Source organism: Telmatherina bonti (genome assembly GCF_933228915.1).
Source record: "Telmatherina bonti genome assembly, chromosome: 15".
Classification (NCBI taxonomy): Eukaryota; Metazoa; Chordata; class Actinopteri; order Atheriniformes; family Telmatherinidae; genus Telmatherina; species Telmatherina bonti.
The window spans coordinates 27,907,921-27,925,216 of NC_136613.1; the positions used below are offsets into that span (position 1 = coordinate 27,907,921).

General features: G+C 40.0%; 1 protein-coding gene across 1 annotated transcript in view; it reads left to right on the forward strand.

Moving 5' to 3' along the window:
• LOC306766896 (partitioning defective 3 homolog B-like) overlaps positions 1–17,296 on the forward strand; it is a 230,308-nt gene that overhangs the window by 169,463 nt on the left and 43,549 nt on the right. Inside the window, exon 22 of the mRNA XM_079254754.1 lies at positions 16,440–16,578. Coding sequence (XP_079110880.1) covers positions 16,440–16,578 — 139 coding nt within the window. The remainder of the gene's footprint in view (positions 1–16,439; positions 16,579–17,296) is intronic.

The following is a 17,296-nucleotide window of genomic DNA, read 5'->3' on the forward strand; positions in this document are numbered from 1 at the left end:
CAGTGTTTGCATAATTTTCCACCATTGTTGTACTTCTGAATGTCTTCTTTACATCCTCTAAAATCAGCGAAGTCTTTGTTTAATCGAGGCTAAAGGAAGAAAGTTAAATTTCTATTGCCTTTTGAGAATGTCCATCTTCTCTGAGGGTCATATATATATATATATATATATATATATATATATATATATATATATATATATATATATATATATATATAGATATATATATATATATCCTTCTCAGAAGTAAAGAGTGGCTGAGTGAGATGTGTGATGTTGGGAAACGATTAATTTATGATTTAAGTCCTTCAAATTAAAAAAAAGAAAGAAAAAAGGAAATTCCCTGTGTGCAACCAAATTTAGTTCTTCGCCACGGAGCTACAATTAATCCTCTGTAACTAATTGGTATGTTAACTGGAGGATATCACAGTTTAACCACAGCAACATGTAAAGAAGAAATTCTTTCTGTATCCAGATGCTTTTACACATCCTTATTGCTTATAGTTAAATATAATATAAGAACTAATCCATGCATTAATAATATCAGAGTGCATACCAACCACATTAGCATGCGGGTTTGCCTGAATAATAACACTTAAATGAAGACTGCAAACATGCTTCTTAGATGGACTTTGATGTTTTTTTTAAAGTTAAAGACAAGTCTCAGCAGCTCCAGAGTGTTACGATGAGGCTGACTGCCCGGCCGACAGGATTCATTTATCCAACATGCCACAAGAGAAAACCATTACAGTCATAATGTTGATTAATCCTTTCCCCTGATTGATGGAATTGCCCTAACAGGCAACATTTGCTATTAATCAGCATTTCATAACTTTAATGCAAAGTTTAATGTAATCAATTTTACATCTAAGTAGCAATTTGGTTAATAGAAAAAAAAAAAACATTTAAAAGTTTGACTGAGTTGAGGATCGGTGTGGTGGTGTTTCTTTTACATGCTAATGAGCCGGTGTGTCTGTTTTTACATGATGGGTCTATTTAAAGAGTCATTTGCTATATAAAGAAAGAAGTTGTGCTTATAAATCATAAAGCATAGTTTGCACAGAAGTTGTTCCTGATTTTGCATAAACAAACACCAGAACAGGTGCTGCCATTTTTGGTGGAAACCAGTTCTAATTGACATCACATTTGTTAAAACCAACACAAATCTTTGCACACCTGCAATGTTTTTTTTTTTTTTGTTTGTTTTTTTACATATTTATTTATTTATTCATTTTTGGTTTGTTTATTTTACTATTTTCGGTGGTGGCCCAGAAGGCTCGATGTAATACAAAAATGACAAAACAAATAGAAAAGTACAACACAGAAGCCACAGTAGAACTGTGCAGCATGCTGGTCCTGTTGCACGGATAGATGCTAGATAATGTCTCTTCTTGTCAGTGTGTATTGTTTTAAATGAGAAGTGTTGATTGTGTTTTGTTTGTATAAGAGACCATAAACAAAAAAGCACTTTTATATCAGATGTTTTTGCACATAGAAGGTAGTAATGTGGCTACAATGCAAAGCTATTAGTGTCTGTTATAATAGGATTTATTTTGTTAGACTGTTTAGTGTAAATAATGTGTATTCACTGTGTCTCTACTATTCATACTGCACAGCAGGGACCAGGTGAACAATCTGCAACTAGTCACCTATCCAGTTTACTTTCCTGCTGGCTGACGTTTAGTTGGCTTTACATGACACAGTACTGAAATGATCACCTTTCTTTTCTTTTCATCCATGCAGATATCTCATCCAAAGTTATACAAGACCCTTTTTTAAAGCAGAAAAGTCATTTGGTTTGCAAACAGCCGGGGGCAGTGGTCATTCCCTGCGATCGATTGGCTCGTATTGCACTGTTTTCTGCCTGAAATAGGAAAACTTTGTTGCTGTTTAAAAAGCAGAGGGAGAGCAATTGGCCTGCTTCAGATGTGGAAATGAAGTTTGAAGTTTGCAAGCTGAAAAAAGGGGAAAGAAAAGTTTGTAAGACATCACATCTTTCCAGCCCCCTTATTAGAAATGATGCAATTAGTAAGCAAAGTAATGGTACCTGACTGGTTTTCTACGGGAAAATCTGGAAAGTAATGGTTATGCTGATGAGCCTGTGGCAAACTAATTCAATTTCTCTTTTATTGGCTTGTTTGTTTCTCCTTAAATACCTTTTTCTATTTTTTGCTCCATGTCTGCAAACGTAAAAGCAATGCAGATTTATTTGCATGAAAAAAGAGATTTAGCAGCAAATGGAGAGAGAACGAGAGCTACTGGTGGAATGTTACCACAGTGTACTGAATATTTTTCTTTTTTTTTCCCCCATGGCTCCATTACCATTTCACTGATTCATGGTTATGGGTTGGCTGTCTCAGCTTGCAAAATTATGTTTGCCTAAAAACAATTATCAGGCAACAAAAGCCACACTACAACTTTGTTTCCAAGTGAGTGCATTGTGCGCTGGTGGGCGGGTGGGTGTATTTTAGAAGACAACAGACTTTCTCCCCGAGGAGAGGAGAACTAAATCAACAGGGTGCTGTGCTGTTGTCACATACACACACAACATACACACACAGTCCTGCATAGAGCCACGTTATAGAAGCCAGTTTCTATGGTGGGTGGTGTGACACAGCTTTTAACATAGGATTTAATTATCATCAATAGCTTTCATCTTTTTTTCTCCTGTACTTAGGCTTAAATAAGTCTGTTCGTTTTAAGTCAGTCATTAACTGCTAATGTTATTGTGATGCTAAATGAAATACCTTAGAAACCCAAATTTGCTTTTACACTGGGCTGTTAGTGTATTTGTTTGGTGGTGCTTCGGGGTTTTTAGAGCTGTTAGGAATGAGCTATTTTTCTACAAAAATATGCATTCATGTAGCTATGAGAAAAATGTTACATATCCATTAGTTGCTGTTGGACATGAGTTTCATAGACTAGTAGTTAATGTGGGGGGGAGGAGAAGTTCATAGAAACTTGCTAGAATTATAGACAAGCATCCTGATGTCACATAAACCTCTGCGACTGTATTAGTTAGTAGTTTGGTTTATGGTTTAAACTCATGTTTCACAAGTCACTAAATCGGTCAGTCCTTCTCTTTAATTGGGTTATTTAGCTATCCCACAAAAACGAGTACAACTGAAGTGGATGTTGTCCTTCAGTGAGTAGGATGAGAGGTTCGGATTTTTTTTTTTTTGGTTTCCCTAGAAACTGCCAAACTCATTTGTCCTGGGCTACAATTTACCCTCACTTTGCAGTTACTTCAAACCTCATGATATTTGGCAGGAAAAAAGGAACCTAAGGCTTGACAAATGCTGGAGTTTGTGCTGAATTTGACAGTCATCCCTCAGCAGTTGAGCTCATCCATGTCTCTTATCTATCTTCACAATGAAGAAATAGTCAGCATTAGTCCATGTATGCATTAACACAGAAACAGTCTTCCGAACATGCTGCACATAAATGCTTTGATTTGACTTTTTGCTGTTGATGTGAATGTATTTATGTATTTAGACTTGAACTCTTACATGTTTTCTATATCATGTACTTATTTCATGATTAAGACCCAAAAAGCTTTTTTACTCTGGAGCTTCACATCTAGTAGCAGCTCTGTTTTTCTTGTGAATAATAAAATAACAAGTCATCGTTTCATTGTTGAAGTGAACAAAATGAGGGGATCGCTTTTGCCTTCAAGAAGTTTAAGAAACACATATGAGGCAGATTCAGAGTTGTTGTCGCAGCAACTCGGCAGAACTGCCCATCTGTGCCGCCTGCAAATGCTGCCCGTGTCCCCTTATAAGAGGATCTTGTATCATATCCTGTTGATGGAGCCTGAATTCCCTGCGCTGTCAGAACTATGTCCGGTCCTGCCCTGCATGTAGACAATCTCATGTGCTTGTACTTGTGTGTCCACTTACCATGTTTTTATTAGTATTCCTTTTTGGAGTGTGTGTCTGTATGTTTCAGGAATTGTTTCTCTTTGTCTTTTGGTTCAAGGCTTCAGACCCTCTGAACTGCCTCCAATATTCTTTCTAAGGTAGTAGCATCCAGAGAAAGGCACACCATTGTATGGGTCACAATAGAATTCGGGAAAATCCCAGCTCTCTGTTCCCATGACCTTTCTTATTTTTACTTTAGATTTCACACCTATACTATAAAATCTTCATGGTAAAATCTGTTATTTTCTCTTATTTTTCAGCCGATGTCTGCTGCCTGTGGCATGTGGTGTATCATTATAGACAATAAACAGATGTGCAGCACTTTATGATAACTTTTCCCACCTTGTGTTTCATAAAATAAATTCTTATAACTTTCCATATATATACTAGAAAACATAACTTTAGCAACCTCTGAGTCATCTGGCTAAAAAAAAAAAAAACCCAGAGTATTAGAGAAGCTTTAAATTGGTCAGTAATGCTGGGGAATAAACACCGATTATTAACACCGAGAAAGACAAAGAGCCTCCTTATAATCATAACACAACTTAGTTCCACAATCTGTGTGTGTGTGGCTACATTAGTCACGAGTATCAACCAGCCGAGAACCATGACTAACAAGAAGCAGTTTTTCTACCCCGTAGAAGCAGAACAACACCGTGGGGGTGGACAGAATAATTCTGCCCGCGCTTGCAGAGCAGGGTGATTTTAGGTGAGCACTCTGTATCTGCAGCTTTACTTTATTCTGACGTTTCAATCTGTTGTTTTAACATCTAACTAAGCACAATACCACAAATAGCTTGTAATATTCCTTGTTTGACCTTGTTAAGAGGATCTTATAGCACAACATCTTGTCATAAATCCTTTATACTCAATTAATTACCTCTCATGTCAGTATGAGTGAGAATGAATTCTGATGAGGAAGAATTTCTCGTCCTCGCATTTCTAGTATGGTATGCTTACTGTTGTCTCATTACTGAAGATATTTTAATAGATAGACACTTTTGTGATGTATTTCAACAGTCAAATTAAAGGATGATTGTTGTTTTATGTATCTGAACAGGTGATAGTATTGTCAAAGAAATAAATTACTACACGTCAAGGCTCTTAGAGCGAGGAGACGGCCATCATTATATTCAGCCGTCTGCTTTCAAATGTCACGTTTGTGACGTTTGCTTGAAGTTGAAGCGAAAGCTTGAAAGTGAACTGTGCTGTTTTCATTTTTTTTTTCCCATTATAATTGCATACAATTCATATTGGGTTTTGTTTTGATGTCAATAGTTGGTAGAGTCTATGAATATTCGCGTTTCCTAGCATGTGCAAACGTCTTTTGTTGTGCACATGCTGCCCGTCGTATCGGGGGCTTTAGTTGATAAGAAGTGAACTTACATTTTATCATGCTGTCATTCTTACCTGAGCTCAGGAAAGGAGGGAATGGACACAGATTTAGGGAGAAATAATTCCTACATCTAGACGTGAGAAACGTTCGGCGCACCGATATGACCAAGAAAACGTTAGTCACACGTGGTCGCACGCTGGAGGCCTGGATGTCCAATTATTTTTAGGAAACCTGCAGATATTGCAGCTCACAATATTCTTGTTGGTACAATATTCTTTTCTGGCAAAAAAAAAAAGCCAATGTGAAAAAGTACATGTGAAGCCTCTACTTGCCATAAGAAACGTGCCATATGATCGCCACTATCCGATGCCAGACATGTTTGGTTTTAGTGTTTCTCGTGTCAGCATTATGAGATTGGTGGGGCGTTTAGAAAAACTACATGCCCATCTTCCCCCAGAGTCGAGTTTGTTTCCAATGGTGAGCGAGCAGTTCATGTTTGGAGGTCATCAGCTTTGCCAGGAGTCACTGCAGCTAGTTTTTAACTGTAAGAGATTTAGAAAGTGTTTCATCTGGCAAGTTAATATTATGCCATGTTTGAGTAAAACAAGCTCAACACCCCCTCGAGTTGCTTTTTGCTCCTTGTCCTTGCAAGAAAAGTTAAATTTATCATCCAGTGAGCAAAACATTGGCTAGAATCAGCGAAGGAGCAGCCGCCTCATGCTGCCGTAGCCTCAGCTTTGGGAGCAACCCCACCTGCTTCCACGCAGCCCTCTTCCTCCTCACGCTCTGCAGCTGGAGTTTGTCCCGCCAGCTGCCAGACCTCATGTCCTCAGTAGCCAAAGCTTAGCTTTCCGTGTCTTAGCAACATCATTTTCTCCAAGACATGATACCCCCACCCACTTCTCCCATGTTACAGCAATACCAGACAGGTGTTGGAGGCCAAGTTACAAGTAGGTGTCCCATCAAAATTATATGGAAATTGATATTTAAGTGTTAAATATTGTCTGTTGTGTTTGCTTCAATAGTGTACTTATAAAATTTAAGTCTGTTTCAGTAGTTTTGTTGCTTTTTGTTCAAAATTACATATAAAACCAGATTAAGTGTGGAAATGTTCTCTTTTTAGTTTCAGTCCATGTGAACGCGTGAAGCTGCGTTTACAGGTAACTTCACATCATCTCCTTAAAAAACCTCCCCTCATTAAAATACCATTAATATCGACCTTCAGATATGTTTAGTCCAGATCGTGCTGTGTTTGCAGGTGTGTTTGTCACTTTACCATCATTCTGGACAGAAAAAAACTCTATCTCTCCATTCCCACACACACACACACACACGCACGTTTCTTTTTTTCTTCATGACCTTGAAGTTGTCCATGTGATTTCAACCATTAAAAGATAAAAATAGTGAGGCTAGCTTGTGTGTTTTACAGGTGGTCAGGCAGGGGATTAAACCCCAACTCTCTATTAGCAGTAAGAGACAGCAGTAAAGCTTGTAGCTGAGTGTGACTTGGTGTTAAAACAGGCCAGGTTAAGAGAGTCGTTTGTGTTTCACATTAATAGTTTAAAGGGAAAAAAAGGTAATTTAAAAAAGTTTTTCAGCTCTCTCTCAATCCATTTATTCTTTTTCCTCTCCCTCTTAATGGTTTTCCATTGTATTCACTTTGGTTCATGGTCTCCCAGCATTATGCCACTCTCCGAACCTCGATGCTTCCCATTTCTCCTTTATCAAACAAGAGATTCATCCTTTTTGTCCATCATGTTTTTCTATTTAATATGGCATTGGGAATGAAATGCCTTCGTTCGGTGGTTGAGCTGATTGATATTGTTGGTCTCTACATGTACATGGAAGTCCAGGAAGAATGGAAAGATGTACAAGTAAATAGGCTTTGTAGCAAAAATGAGTGCAATAAGAGGGACAGAATTTCAAGGAAAAAGAGAGAAAAGAAGAATTATGTTCTTTAGTATTCCCATTATACCAAGTAAGGCCATATTTCTCCAGCCTGTGTTATTAATGCCAGCTCCGTGTGACCATAAATCCACTGGAATATACTGTACCATTCACCCAGACATCAGCCTGCATTGCTGGCAGTCAGCACACACAAACACAACACTCAAAGAAGGTTTTTTTTTTTTTTTTTTAATTGATGATTTTCAGGGGATGCATTTCAAAGGAGTCTAATATGTAATTTCTTTTTTGCTCAGTCTGCATGAATAAACCCACATACACCAATGCATGCACTAAATAATGTGGATAGAGCCATTTAACTAAATATATGCTCAAACACGTGCAGTCTCAGCTAGCCACCAAGCTATCATATTTGCTGCATGAACACACACATCCACACACAACTGTTTCCACCGCAAATTATTTTCTCATGGAAAAACACAGAAGCAATGATAAAATCTTTGCTGTCTGACTTTTTTGTATGCAACTTCAATATGATAAGCTTTTATTTAACTGCAGATGCGTTGGTAGCTGCAGGACATGTGCACAGCTTTTCTTTTTTTTTTTCTCCAGAAAAGTCCCTTTATATACAGATTCCGCCAAGAACAGGATTGTATTACAAACTTTTGACAAATTGGATAAAGTTTAGTGTTTGGCATCTCCGGAGAGAATCGATGTAATGTTAGCATCTGACACATCAGCATTATTCCAGAAACAGCAGAGTAAGACTGGCAGTCTTTTGTTGGCTTCAGTGAATACACAACTGACTAACTGGATAAAGAGCAGAATGCTAAGAATAAATTTGTTGGTCTGTTTTTATGATTAAAGATCTGGAAGACCTAAACAACACACGTTCGCTTAGAAAACTCCTCATCACACACGTACTCTGTTCATCTGTAGACAATACACAGTCTGCAGTCAGACAGATGTGTGTGGAATCATGGGATCGAGCCCAGTGCTGTTACTCACATTAGCCTTATAAGGACAAGCAGAGCACTGGAACAGTTCAAATGTGCTGAATCAAATGGAAAAGAAGAGAAACTGAGCTCATGATCCAGAGCAACTGCTTGCTGCAGTCAAGTAAGACAGAAAAGAGAAACAAAGATGAGGGGAAGAGAAAACAAAGGCAAACATGGGGAAAAAAAACTGTTTAATATTACTATTCCGAAAAGTATTTTCATGACTTTAACCGTCGCCCTTATTGTTTACTTTGTATGTGATTCCTAACCGCTTTGTGCTTGTTTATGTTGACGAATGTGCAAGTCAGATAAGACGGGGTCAGGGTCGACTCAGTGGGCCCACAGTTGTCTGGAAGTTGCATGGTTTTACTCACATGCAGACACAAATACACACAGATATGACATACATCCCCTCAGTGTAATGTCTCTCCTTTCTGTCTCTTCTCTGTCCCTACGGACCACTGTGCCATTGATTTGAGCCCCCCCCCCCAACGCACACATCCACACATTTCGTGATGAGTAATCACCAGAGTTTGGTGGTTATGACTGGCTAGAGGTGGTTAACAACTGACTTATTGTCAGAGTCAGAGCCATTAACAGTTAGGTCATTCACATTGCCGGACCAGGCAAGATGGTGTTTGTGTGGGTCTACGCTGGGACCGTGTTACAGTGTTTAGTAGCATTACTGTGGAAAGTAACAGATTAAAATACAGGATAAGAACATACACATTTACAAACACAGCCTCTTTCTCACAGCATAGCTTATTATGTGGCTCATAGTCTGAAGCTCTGCAGGCTAGTAGCAAGATTGGTTGGTGCAGTGTCTGCTTTGTGGGGCTTCATTAATCTTTAGATTTACAAATAAACATAGTAGAAGCTGTGTGGGACTTCACAGGTTGTTGGGATTTTATTAGTACTTTTATGGGAAAATGTTGGATACATAATCATCAATCTTTGGTTTACCCTGAAGCTGTAGCTTTAGCCAGGCTGAAAGCTTGTCATTGTTGTTGTGGAGCTGCAGCTTTAGCCAAATCCATGCTGCTGGGATGCTCAGAAGAGCCTCCAGGGACTTCTTCAAATCTAAAGTTTAGATCTGCACTGCTGACAAACACTTACACAAAAAAACATTTCACCATGATAGCTCTTGTCCTTTTTTACACACAAATTCTGGATAATGAACTTCCATGTTTTAATACTAATCCTAGGAAGCCTGACTGTCAAACTTTGGCAGGTTTTTTTTCAGTGAGATGCCATTTAAAGACTTTTGCCATTTTCCTCCTCACGCGACCCCAAACGACAGCTATTTTGGCCTCCATATTGCATCCTGACCTGTTAGCTCTCTGCAGCCAGCAAAAGACGATCTTACAGCGACTCTTGTTTTGTCCCGTTTCTTACATCTAATCTTCTTGTTTTTCCTTCCCGAATCAACGACAGTGAACATGATAGATGTCACTGTGTTATCAAACAAGTCTGAAAAACAGTTTTAAGGTCAGAAAGTTACATAATGCGTCTTTAATGAAGACTATTTTTGTCTGAAATTGTCTTGCATCCTGTCTCTGATCTGAGCTCTCTCCAGCTAGTAAAAGTCAGTCTGAGTGTTGTCTTTTCACTTTCTCTGTCCCTCTTCCTTTCTTTCCCTCACTTCCTCCAATAATCCCGTCTTGTGTGTCTTTGATTAGTTATCAGTGGTTCACACTCAAATCTGTCTCTAACAAGTTGCTTGTATGCGATGTGTCGTCATGTGATGCCCCGGTCTGTGAAAAAGTTTTAGTCTCTTAGCCCTGGGACTCTGAAGGCTAAAAAATAACATCAGAAATGTGCGTAATCAATGTTTGTGTACCAACAAAACAAGTCAGAACTAGTGTTGCTTCAAAAAATCATGCAAAAACACAAGATATTTTGTACCACCCGTGTCCCTAGACACTCACCCTGATGGTGTCTGTTTACCTGTAAGGATGAAAAAAATCCTTACATTCTACAATGATGACATTGTTACCTTATGCAGCTACACACTGCTAATACTTCTCTGAAGTAATGGACACCGTCCTCTGTGTGAATGTGTGTGTGTGTTCATGCACAATGTGGAAATGACTGTAGGCTCATAATGAAAACTACTGCAGAACATCAAGCCAAATGCATCACCGTTTTGAAGCAGACTGGCTCCAGCCAAGTCACATAGCCTCCATTTGATTTTGCTGGAAAACAGTCAGAGCAAACCTGATGATGGTAGAAATCCTCATTCTCTCTCTCTCTCTCTCTCTCTCTCTCTCTCTCTCTCTCTCTCTCTCTCTCTCTCTCTCTCTCTCTCTCTCTCTCTCTCTCTCACACACACACACACACACACACACACACACACACACACACACACACACACACACACACACACACACACACACACACACACTATCCAAAGCAGTAAAAATGCCTTAAACACCACCAAGCTGACCCACAGTAAGCACAGTTCTGCCACTATTATACCCATCGCCTAAGAATCTTAACAGGATTCATGTTTAGCATTATATTTGTCCTTTTAAAAAAAAAAAAAAAAATAGAATAACAAAATTAACCATGTTGAATCTACTAAAGTTGGTAAACATCTTTCATAATAATTGATGCCACAATTCCATGTTTTTATCACTGATTATTCTATAGAGTTTGATATTTTAATTCTACCATTTAGTATTTTTCATTTTCAGTATATTATCCCACTAGAATCAGAAATGAGCTTTAAATATTTTCCTAAATATGCATCAACAGCTTACTGATCAAATGATTGTTTCCTAAACGGCTAGAGTCGGGGCTAAATCGGTGAGGATTGTAGTCATATTAGGACAACTTCAGTTTCTCTTATCAAATGTAAACTGCTATACAGACACATTTCATGTTAAATAAACAAGCTTAAAGCCACATACCATGTTCTAAAGAGGGTTTTGGAGTCTCCACAGTCAGCTAAGTGGAAAGATGGGAGTTGGAACGGGGTGTAAGGTGAGGAAATGAAAGAACAATTAGAGAAGTGTGATGCAGATCTTGTTGAAGGCAAAATAAGAGGGAAGGAATCTACGGACAAAAAGTGGAAGTAAATGTTCATGAATGAGTGAATGTTGAGGTTCATATATGGGTGAATGGTTAAGAAGTGAGATGGTGAAAGAGATAAAATCCGGGAAAATAGGCTGAACGGAAAGGGTGAAATGGAAAGCAATAATGAGGCAGATGGATGAGGGAGAAAGAACTTGACTGAAAAGGGAGAGTTATGCATTCGGTCATTATGGAGGAATGTTAATATGATTAGTGAATGACTGACCTCGCTGTCTGGGACTGGTGCCTGGCTGGTCTGATGACTGCTCAACGTCTGCTCATACACACACACACTTAAAATACAAAGATGAAAACCATCATCAGACATCAGACACATTTGCCAGCACAGACACAGTAAGCGCAGGGATGGACTCATGCTCCCACTTTAATTGAAAATGGGGGCGCATGTCTAAGTACATATTTTTATTAAACACAGATGCTAACTGACTCACTGGCAATGTGTGATTTGTCTCTTTTTCCTGCCAGTAGGGCAAAATGAAACAACATGTCATGACTTATAATCTGTTTTTAACATGCATGAATCCCACAGTCCTCCCCCAGTGTTTGGGTCAAGATTCAGAATGATTAAGGAATCTGTGGTTAATGGAGTACTTCTCTAATTTGTTTTTCCCTGAGCCTGAAGGAAAGGGACACGGTTCGTGTTGGAGGTAATGAACACGATAAAATAAAGAAACCCTGATAACATTATTTAATGTTTGGTATCACACTCAGCAAACTCAATTAAGTAAATGGCAGCTGTGGAAATAAGGCGGTACAGATGCACTGTTAGATCATGAGAAGTCATTCTTCTTGTTTCCTATGCTTTACAAGACCTGACGCCATTGGTCCACTGTCCACTGGAAAATAAGAATAACTGAAATAATGTCGTTTACAGGGGAGGAATGCCACGGCCTCAGCAGAAACACATTATTTCTAACATTTTATGTAATTGTATTGCATTCATTCATGAGTGCAGAAAGATACACTACATAAAGGTTTAGGCACTGGAACAGATTTGAGCTCTTAGATAACTTTTAGAGTCAGACCTTAATTAACTTGTTCAGGCTTTCAGGTTTGCTAGGAAGTGATGCAAATTCCAGGCTTTTTGTGTAAAACCTTGTTCCAGCAGACAGTAGCCATGGGCTCCTCTAATCAGATTCTTAAAACCTCAAAAATTAAAATAATTGATGGCCACGTAGCAGGAAAGGCACCATAAGAACAGACGAAAGTGTTTTTCAAGTACCAGCTTCCTCAGCTCATAATTAAGCTGTGGTATTTACCAGCAATGGTGGAGGTCAGATTGAACTCAGGAAGATCAAAAAACAAAAATGTCTTTGAAAGCTGCTTGAAAGATTGCTAGAAAGCCAAAACAACCCCTCCTTTTTGGACGGGAACTAGTTTTGAGAAGACTGAGGTGGTTACTTTTTTTCTGAAGTTGTGCAGCACCATCATGAAAGTGTCTTTAGAGAAAGAAAAAACTTTCATGTGTTCTCATCACAAAATCTAAGCTAACATTTCTGAGCTGGTCTGATGTGTTCAGTAGACTGATGACATATGAGTCTGCAGTGAGAATAATTATCAGATAGGAAGGAAAAAAATATGCTGAATTGAATTAAAAACAACTATTTACTAAAGGTGTGTGCGACAAAGGGGCTTGTCACGCGCACTGCCAAACGACGCCACCCACACATATGCCCACACACACACACACTACTTACCTGACAGCTGTCCTGACCTGGACGCCTCCAGCGACACACCTGTGGTACGTTTTAGCGGTCGCATTCCCGACATTCCACCTACTGTTGGTAGGTTATTAAGGGTGCACACCTAGTTGTCTCACTACTAATACTGAGAATAAGCTGCTGGACAATTATTTAACCTGTGTCTCCCAGTCTACTGGTAGTTTGTGAAAATGGCGTTTTAGACGCGAGCGTATGTCGCAATGTGGCAGTGACGTCACCGTCATGTGATGCACTGAAATGCTGCATCGTATCAATTATCTTGTTTATTTAGGCCTATGTGATGACGGTTACAATAATGTTGGGGCTGTTTAAATCTATATTCTTTGTTGAATGTTTTGGTAAGCATATTTGTTATGGAGAACAAATAGAACTTAAGAAAAACTGCATTCTTTGTGATAATTGGAAATTTTGGGATAATTGGGAACCTTTCTGTTAGGGTAGGAGCTTGATGTTTATAAGATGCTCATTCTGAGCTAGAAGACGTGGAGAGTAGGTTGGATTGTGTATTGCGAAAGCTGGCATTTTGTGTAAACCTTTGGTAAGAAATCGGTGTAGATATTGTAAATGTTGTACATACTGGGACGGGACACTGTATATATTGCTGCACTTTGGAGGAATTGAAATTAAACCACCTTAAAGGGACCACGACTGCGCCATCATTTATTGAAACGGCACAGAAGCCTGTGACATTGTGTGTACAGCACGACCAATGCTAAACAACAACACAAAATTGCGGTAATTTGGAGGTGAAATATACACGTTTTTGTTTATGCACACCAAGTGCAATGGAAAGTTGCAAATAAATGATTAATATTCTTATAGAAACTCGAAAGGTGGCAAAAACAAGCATGGTTTCCACATCAAGCAACAATGATATTGTGCTGATGCTGCAATGATAAAGACAAAAAGACACACTGGGGGTTCTGTTGTAGAAAAGAGAGGAGAAGTTGGGGAGTTAAATTGTTTAATCCAGGAGCTGAAACAGGACCACGAGTACTTCAGGGTATATCTTAGGATGTCTGTGGGCATCAGCAGCTACCACTTAGATGGAAAAAACATAAGATGCTCGGCCGTGGTGACAGTTTGAATGAGGTTGCAGTGATAAGGTGGCATCTGCATAGCTTGCAACCAACTCTGGTGATGCTGTCAACACGCCTTCCCTGATTGGTCGATTATATATATCTGTCGGACGCAAATATTAAAACAGCCAACATCAGTTTGAAATAGCTGGATGAAATTTAATCACTAATGTAAATATTTCAATTGGCTTGACACTGAGTCATTTAAAAATATTGTTTTGCTAATTATTCAGACTAAATTTTCACAGTTACACAGTGTGTAACTGTTTTCATGGACATAGATTTTGGCTTTTGCTGCAGCAACTGAAAAAGTGGATTACTGCTTTGGAGGGAAGAATGGACTCATTAAATACCAGCAGGAAGAAAGTTTGGCATGATGTCTTCTCCAACAAGGTTACTGTCCTAAACATTCTCTGAAACCCAAATAAAACAATGTTTTGACTGCTAAAAACTGAACTTTTTGCCTTTACCCTCGTTGTACACCAGTCATCAGTAATCTGCAGACACATCTTAAGTAAACAGTTCTTGCCACACGCCCCAAAAATTTCTTAAAAAGTAAAAAATATCCCCAAGTCAAAAGTCTCAGCTTTCTTCAGAAAAGCATTAACATATTTGGATACTTACCAGAAAGGAAATTAGTGAATACTGGATCCCAAACTTTGGTGTAGGCTGATTTCCTTTTCTCTTTTATTAAAAAATATTTTATTCATTTATTTAATTTTTTTAGATGGTTCGGATCACCGATGGGTTAAAAAGTCATTATCTTTCTTCTTTTATTCAGCACACATGGCTTTACTATGTGTTTTGGAGATAAGGCCATTTGTAAGGATATAGCTTTTTCAAATCAGTGTGTGGGCATAATACATGCTAAGATCTGTGTATGTAGTTTATATTTTCCTTTTCATCCATCATTTAACATGATTTTTCAGTTTATAGAAATACATATAGCTATGAAATCTTGGATTAACCATATAATTAAATATTTGTTGATTCCTTGTTATTTATTTTCAGAAAAATGCATGAACCTTATCTCAGAACCCAGAAACACTCATTTAATGGCTCCATACCAGTAATGACCTTTGGACTCTTTCATTAATTGAATGCTACCAAAGATCCAAGCCTGGTGCACATTTTTATCTGGTTCTTAGGAATACTCAACAAAATACCATATTAATATCACATGCAGAAATGCTAATCCTCCTTTAATCTAATGAATTAACCTCCCTTGTTGGCAAAAACTGTTGAAACAATTTCATTTTCATAGTTTAAGTCGAGGTTACATTTGTGGTCAGGCTGTCTGCAGTTCTGAATCTTGTATGTGTTCACCTCTATTTGTATGATGCTTCCTTTAACCCTGCTTTTACCTGATGACATGTTATATCATTTTAAATGCGCCGGGTGGGTTGGGCTGACTTGGATTTGCCGCTGTGGTGGTGGGCGGGACCATGCCCTGGTGCTTGGTTGTGGCCTTGGGACCAAGGGAGTTGGGGGTTTCAGCGTGCATGTGTGTGCGAGTGTGTATGGGGCAGTGTGGTAGTGCATGAGTGCATGGGGGAGTGTGGTGGTGCATGAATGTAAAAGGTGAGGAATCAGGGTAAAAGAATTCAGGTTAAGTGGGTGGGCAATGGGACGGGGAGGAGTGGTGGGCGTATGAGGATGGCTGGGGTATATAGAGGGATATGTTTGGGGGGCATAATGTAATGGGTGTGTGAATGATGGAGTGTGTTTGTGTGAAAGGAGGAGTGTGAGGCCAGATGGAAGGGGGCTAGAGGGTGTATCTGTGTTTAGAGTGGAGTGTGTGATGGGGTGTTTGTGTGAATAAAAGCGGGGTATGTAAGTGGGGGTAGGGTAAGGGGTGTGTGTGGGTGTGTAGAGGTGGAAGAATGGAGTGGGAAGTGTGAGCACATATAGCGGGCAGTGGAGGTGGAGGGGTGGGTTGGGGTGTGTGTGTGTGTGGGTGTGTGTAAAGGGGGGAGTGTGTGAATGGAGACTGAGTAGGGGGTGCGTGATGAGGGCTGTGAGGATGTGTTGAGGGGGAGTGTGTGTGTGTGTGTGTGTGTGTGTGTGTGTGTGTGTGTGTGTGTGTGTGTGTGTGTGTGTGTGTGTGTGTTGGAGGGGGGGATGTTATGCAGTGTGGATGGGGGAGTATGTGAGTGGGGGCAGAGGGGCAAGGGAGTGCGAGTTGGAGTGAGTGTAAGTGACGGGGTGGATAGGGTGTGTGTAGGGAGTGTGTAGGGAGGGAGTGTGTGTGATTGGAGGGGAGGGAGGACCTTTGTGCCCGGGGAGCGCAACTGGTGCGCTGGGGTGCGGTATGGCTGCCACTCGGTGGTGGTCTGGGTGTCCTGGCTCTCCATAGACATGGGCTGGGCCCTCTGCCTGTGGAGTGAGGGGCTGCTTTCTGCTCGTGGGACCCTGGGGCCCACGCTTTGTCTGCCCTGGGCTTTGCCGGTCCGGGGCCACTGGGGCCTGTTCCCCCTGACTCTGGGAGACTCTGGCTGGGGCCGCCCCTCTGACAACTCCTGGGTGGGTGCGTGGCTGGCTCCGGGACGGGCCGGCTGGGGTCTGTGATTGGGGGTGGCTGCCGGCTGCCTGGGTCTTGGGGTTCTTCTGGCCTGCCTCTCACCTTTATGTGGGCGGGGTCACATTGTCATGATCACTCTTCTCCTAACACGTACATGACACAGTTACTGAGTCGTCTGCAAGTTTAGTCACTAACAGCTGCTAGTTTTATTTCTATGTTTCTGATTTAGCTTGATAATTTCTGGTTCTCCTGACAGTTGATGGTTTCGTCCTCCTGCAGAGGAAACATGACTCCAATGTGTATATGTGTATGTTTATGTGTTTGTATAAGTGGGTATGTATGCGTGCTAATGTATATGCATATGTATGTAGGTTGTTCTCTTTCTTTCTCATTCTTTCCTAATCTCTCTCTCTCTTTTACTCTCTACGAGGTGTTTTTCTGTTTTTTCTTCCTTTCGATTCTCTTTCTGTCCCTCTTCTATCCTCACCGGTCCTGCAGTATAAACTTTGTAATTCAAACAGTTATGCAAAAAATTTTGAAAAATAAAATAAGAATCCAGAACATCAAGGGGAGCATTATATCTATAAAGTTCCCCTTGACAAAGTAAATTTCATTCATTCAATCATTTTCTGAACCGCTTAATCCAATTCAGGGTCGCAGGGAAGCTGGAGCCTTTCCCAACTGGCTTTGGGCAACAGGCAGGGTACACCCTGGACAGCT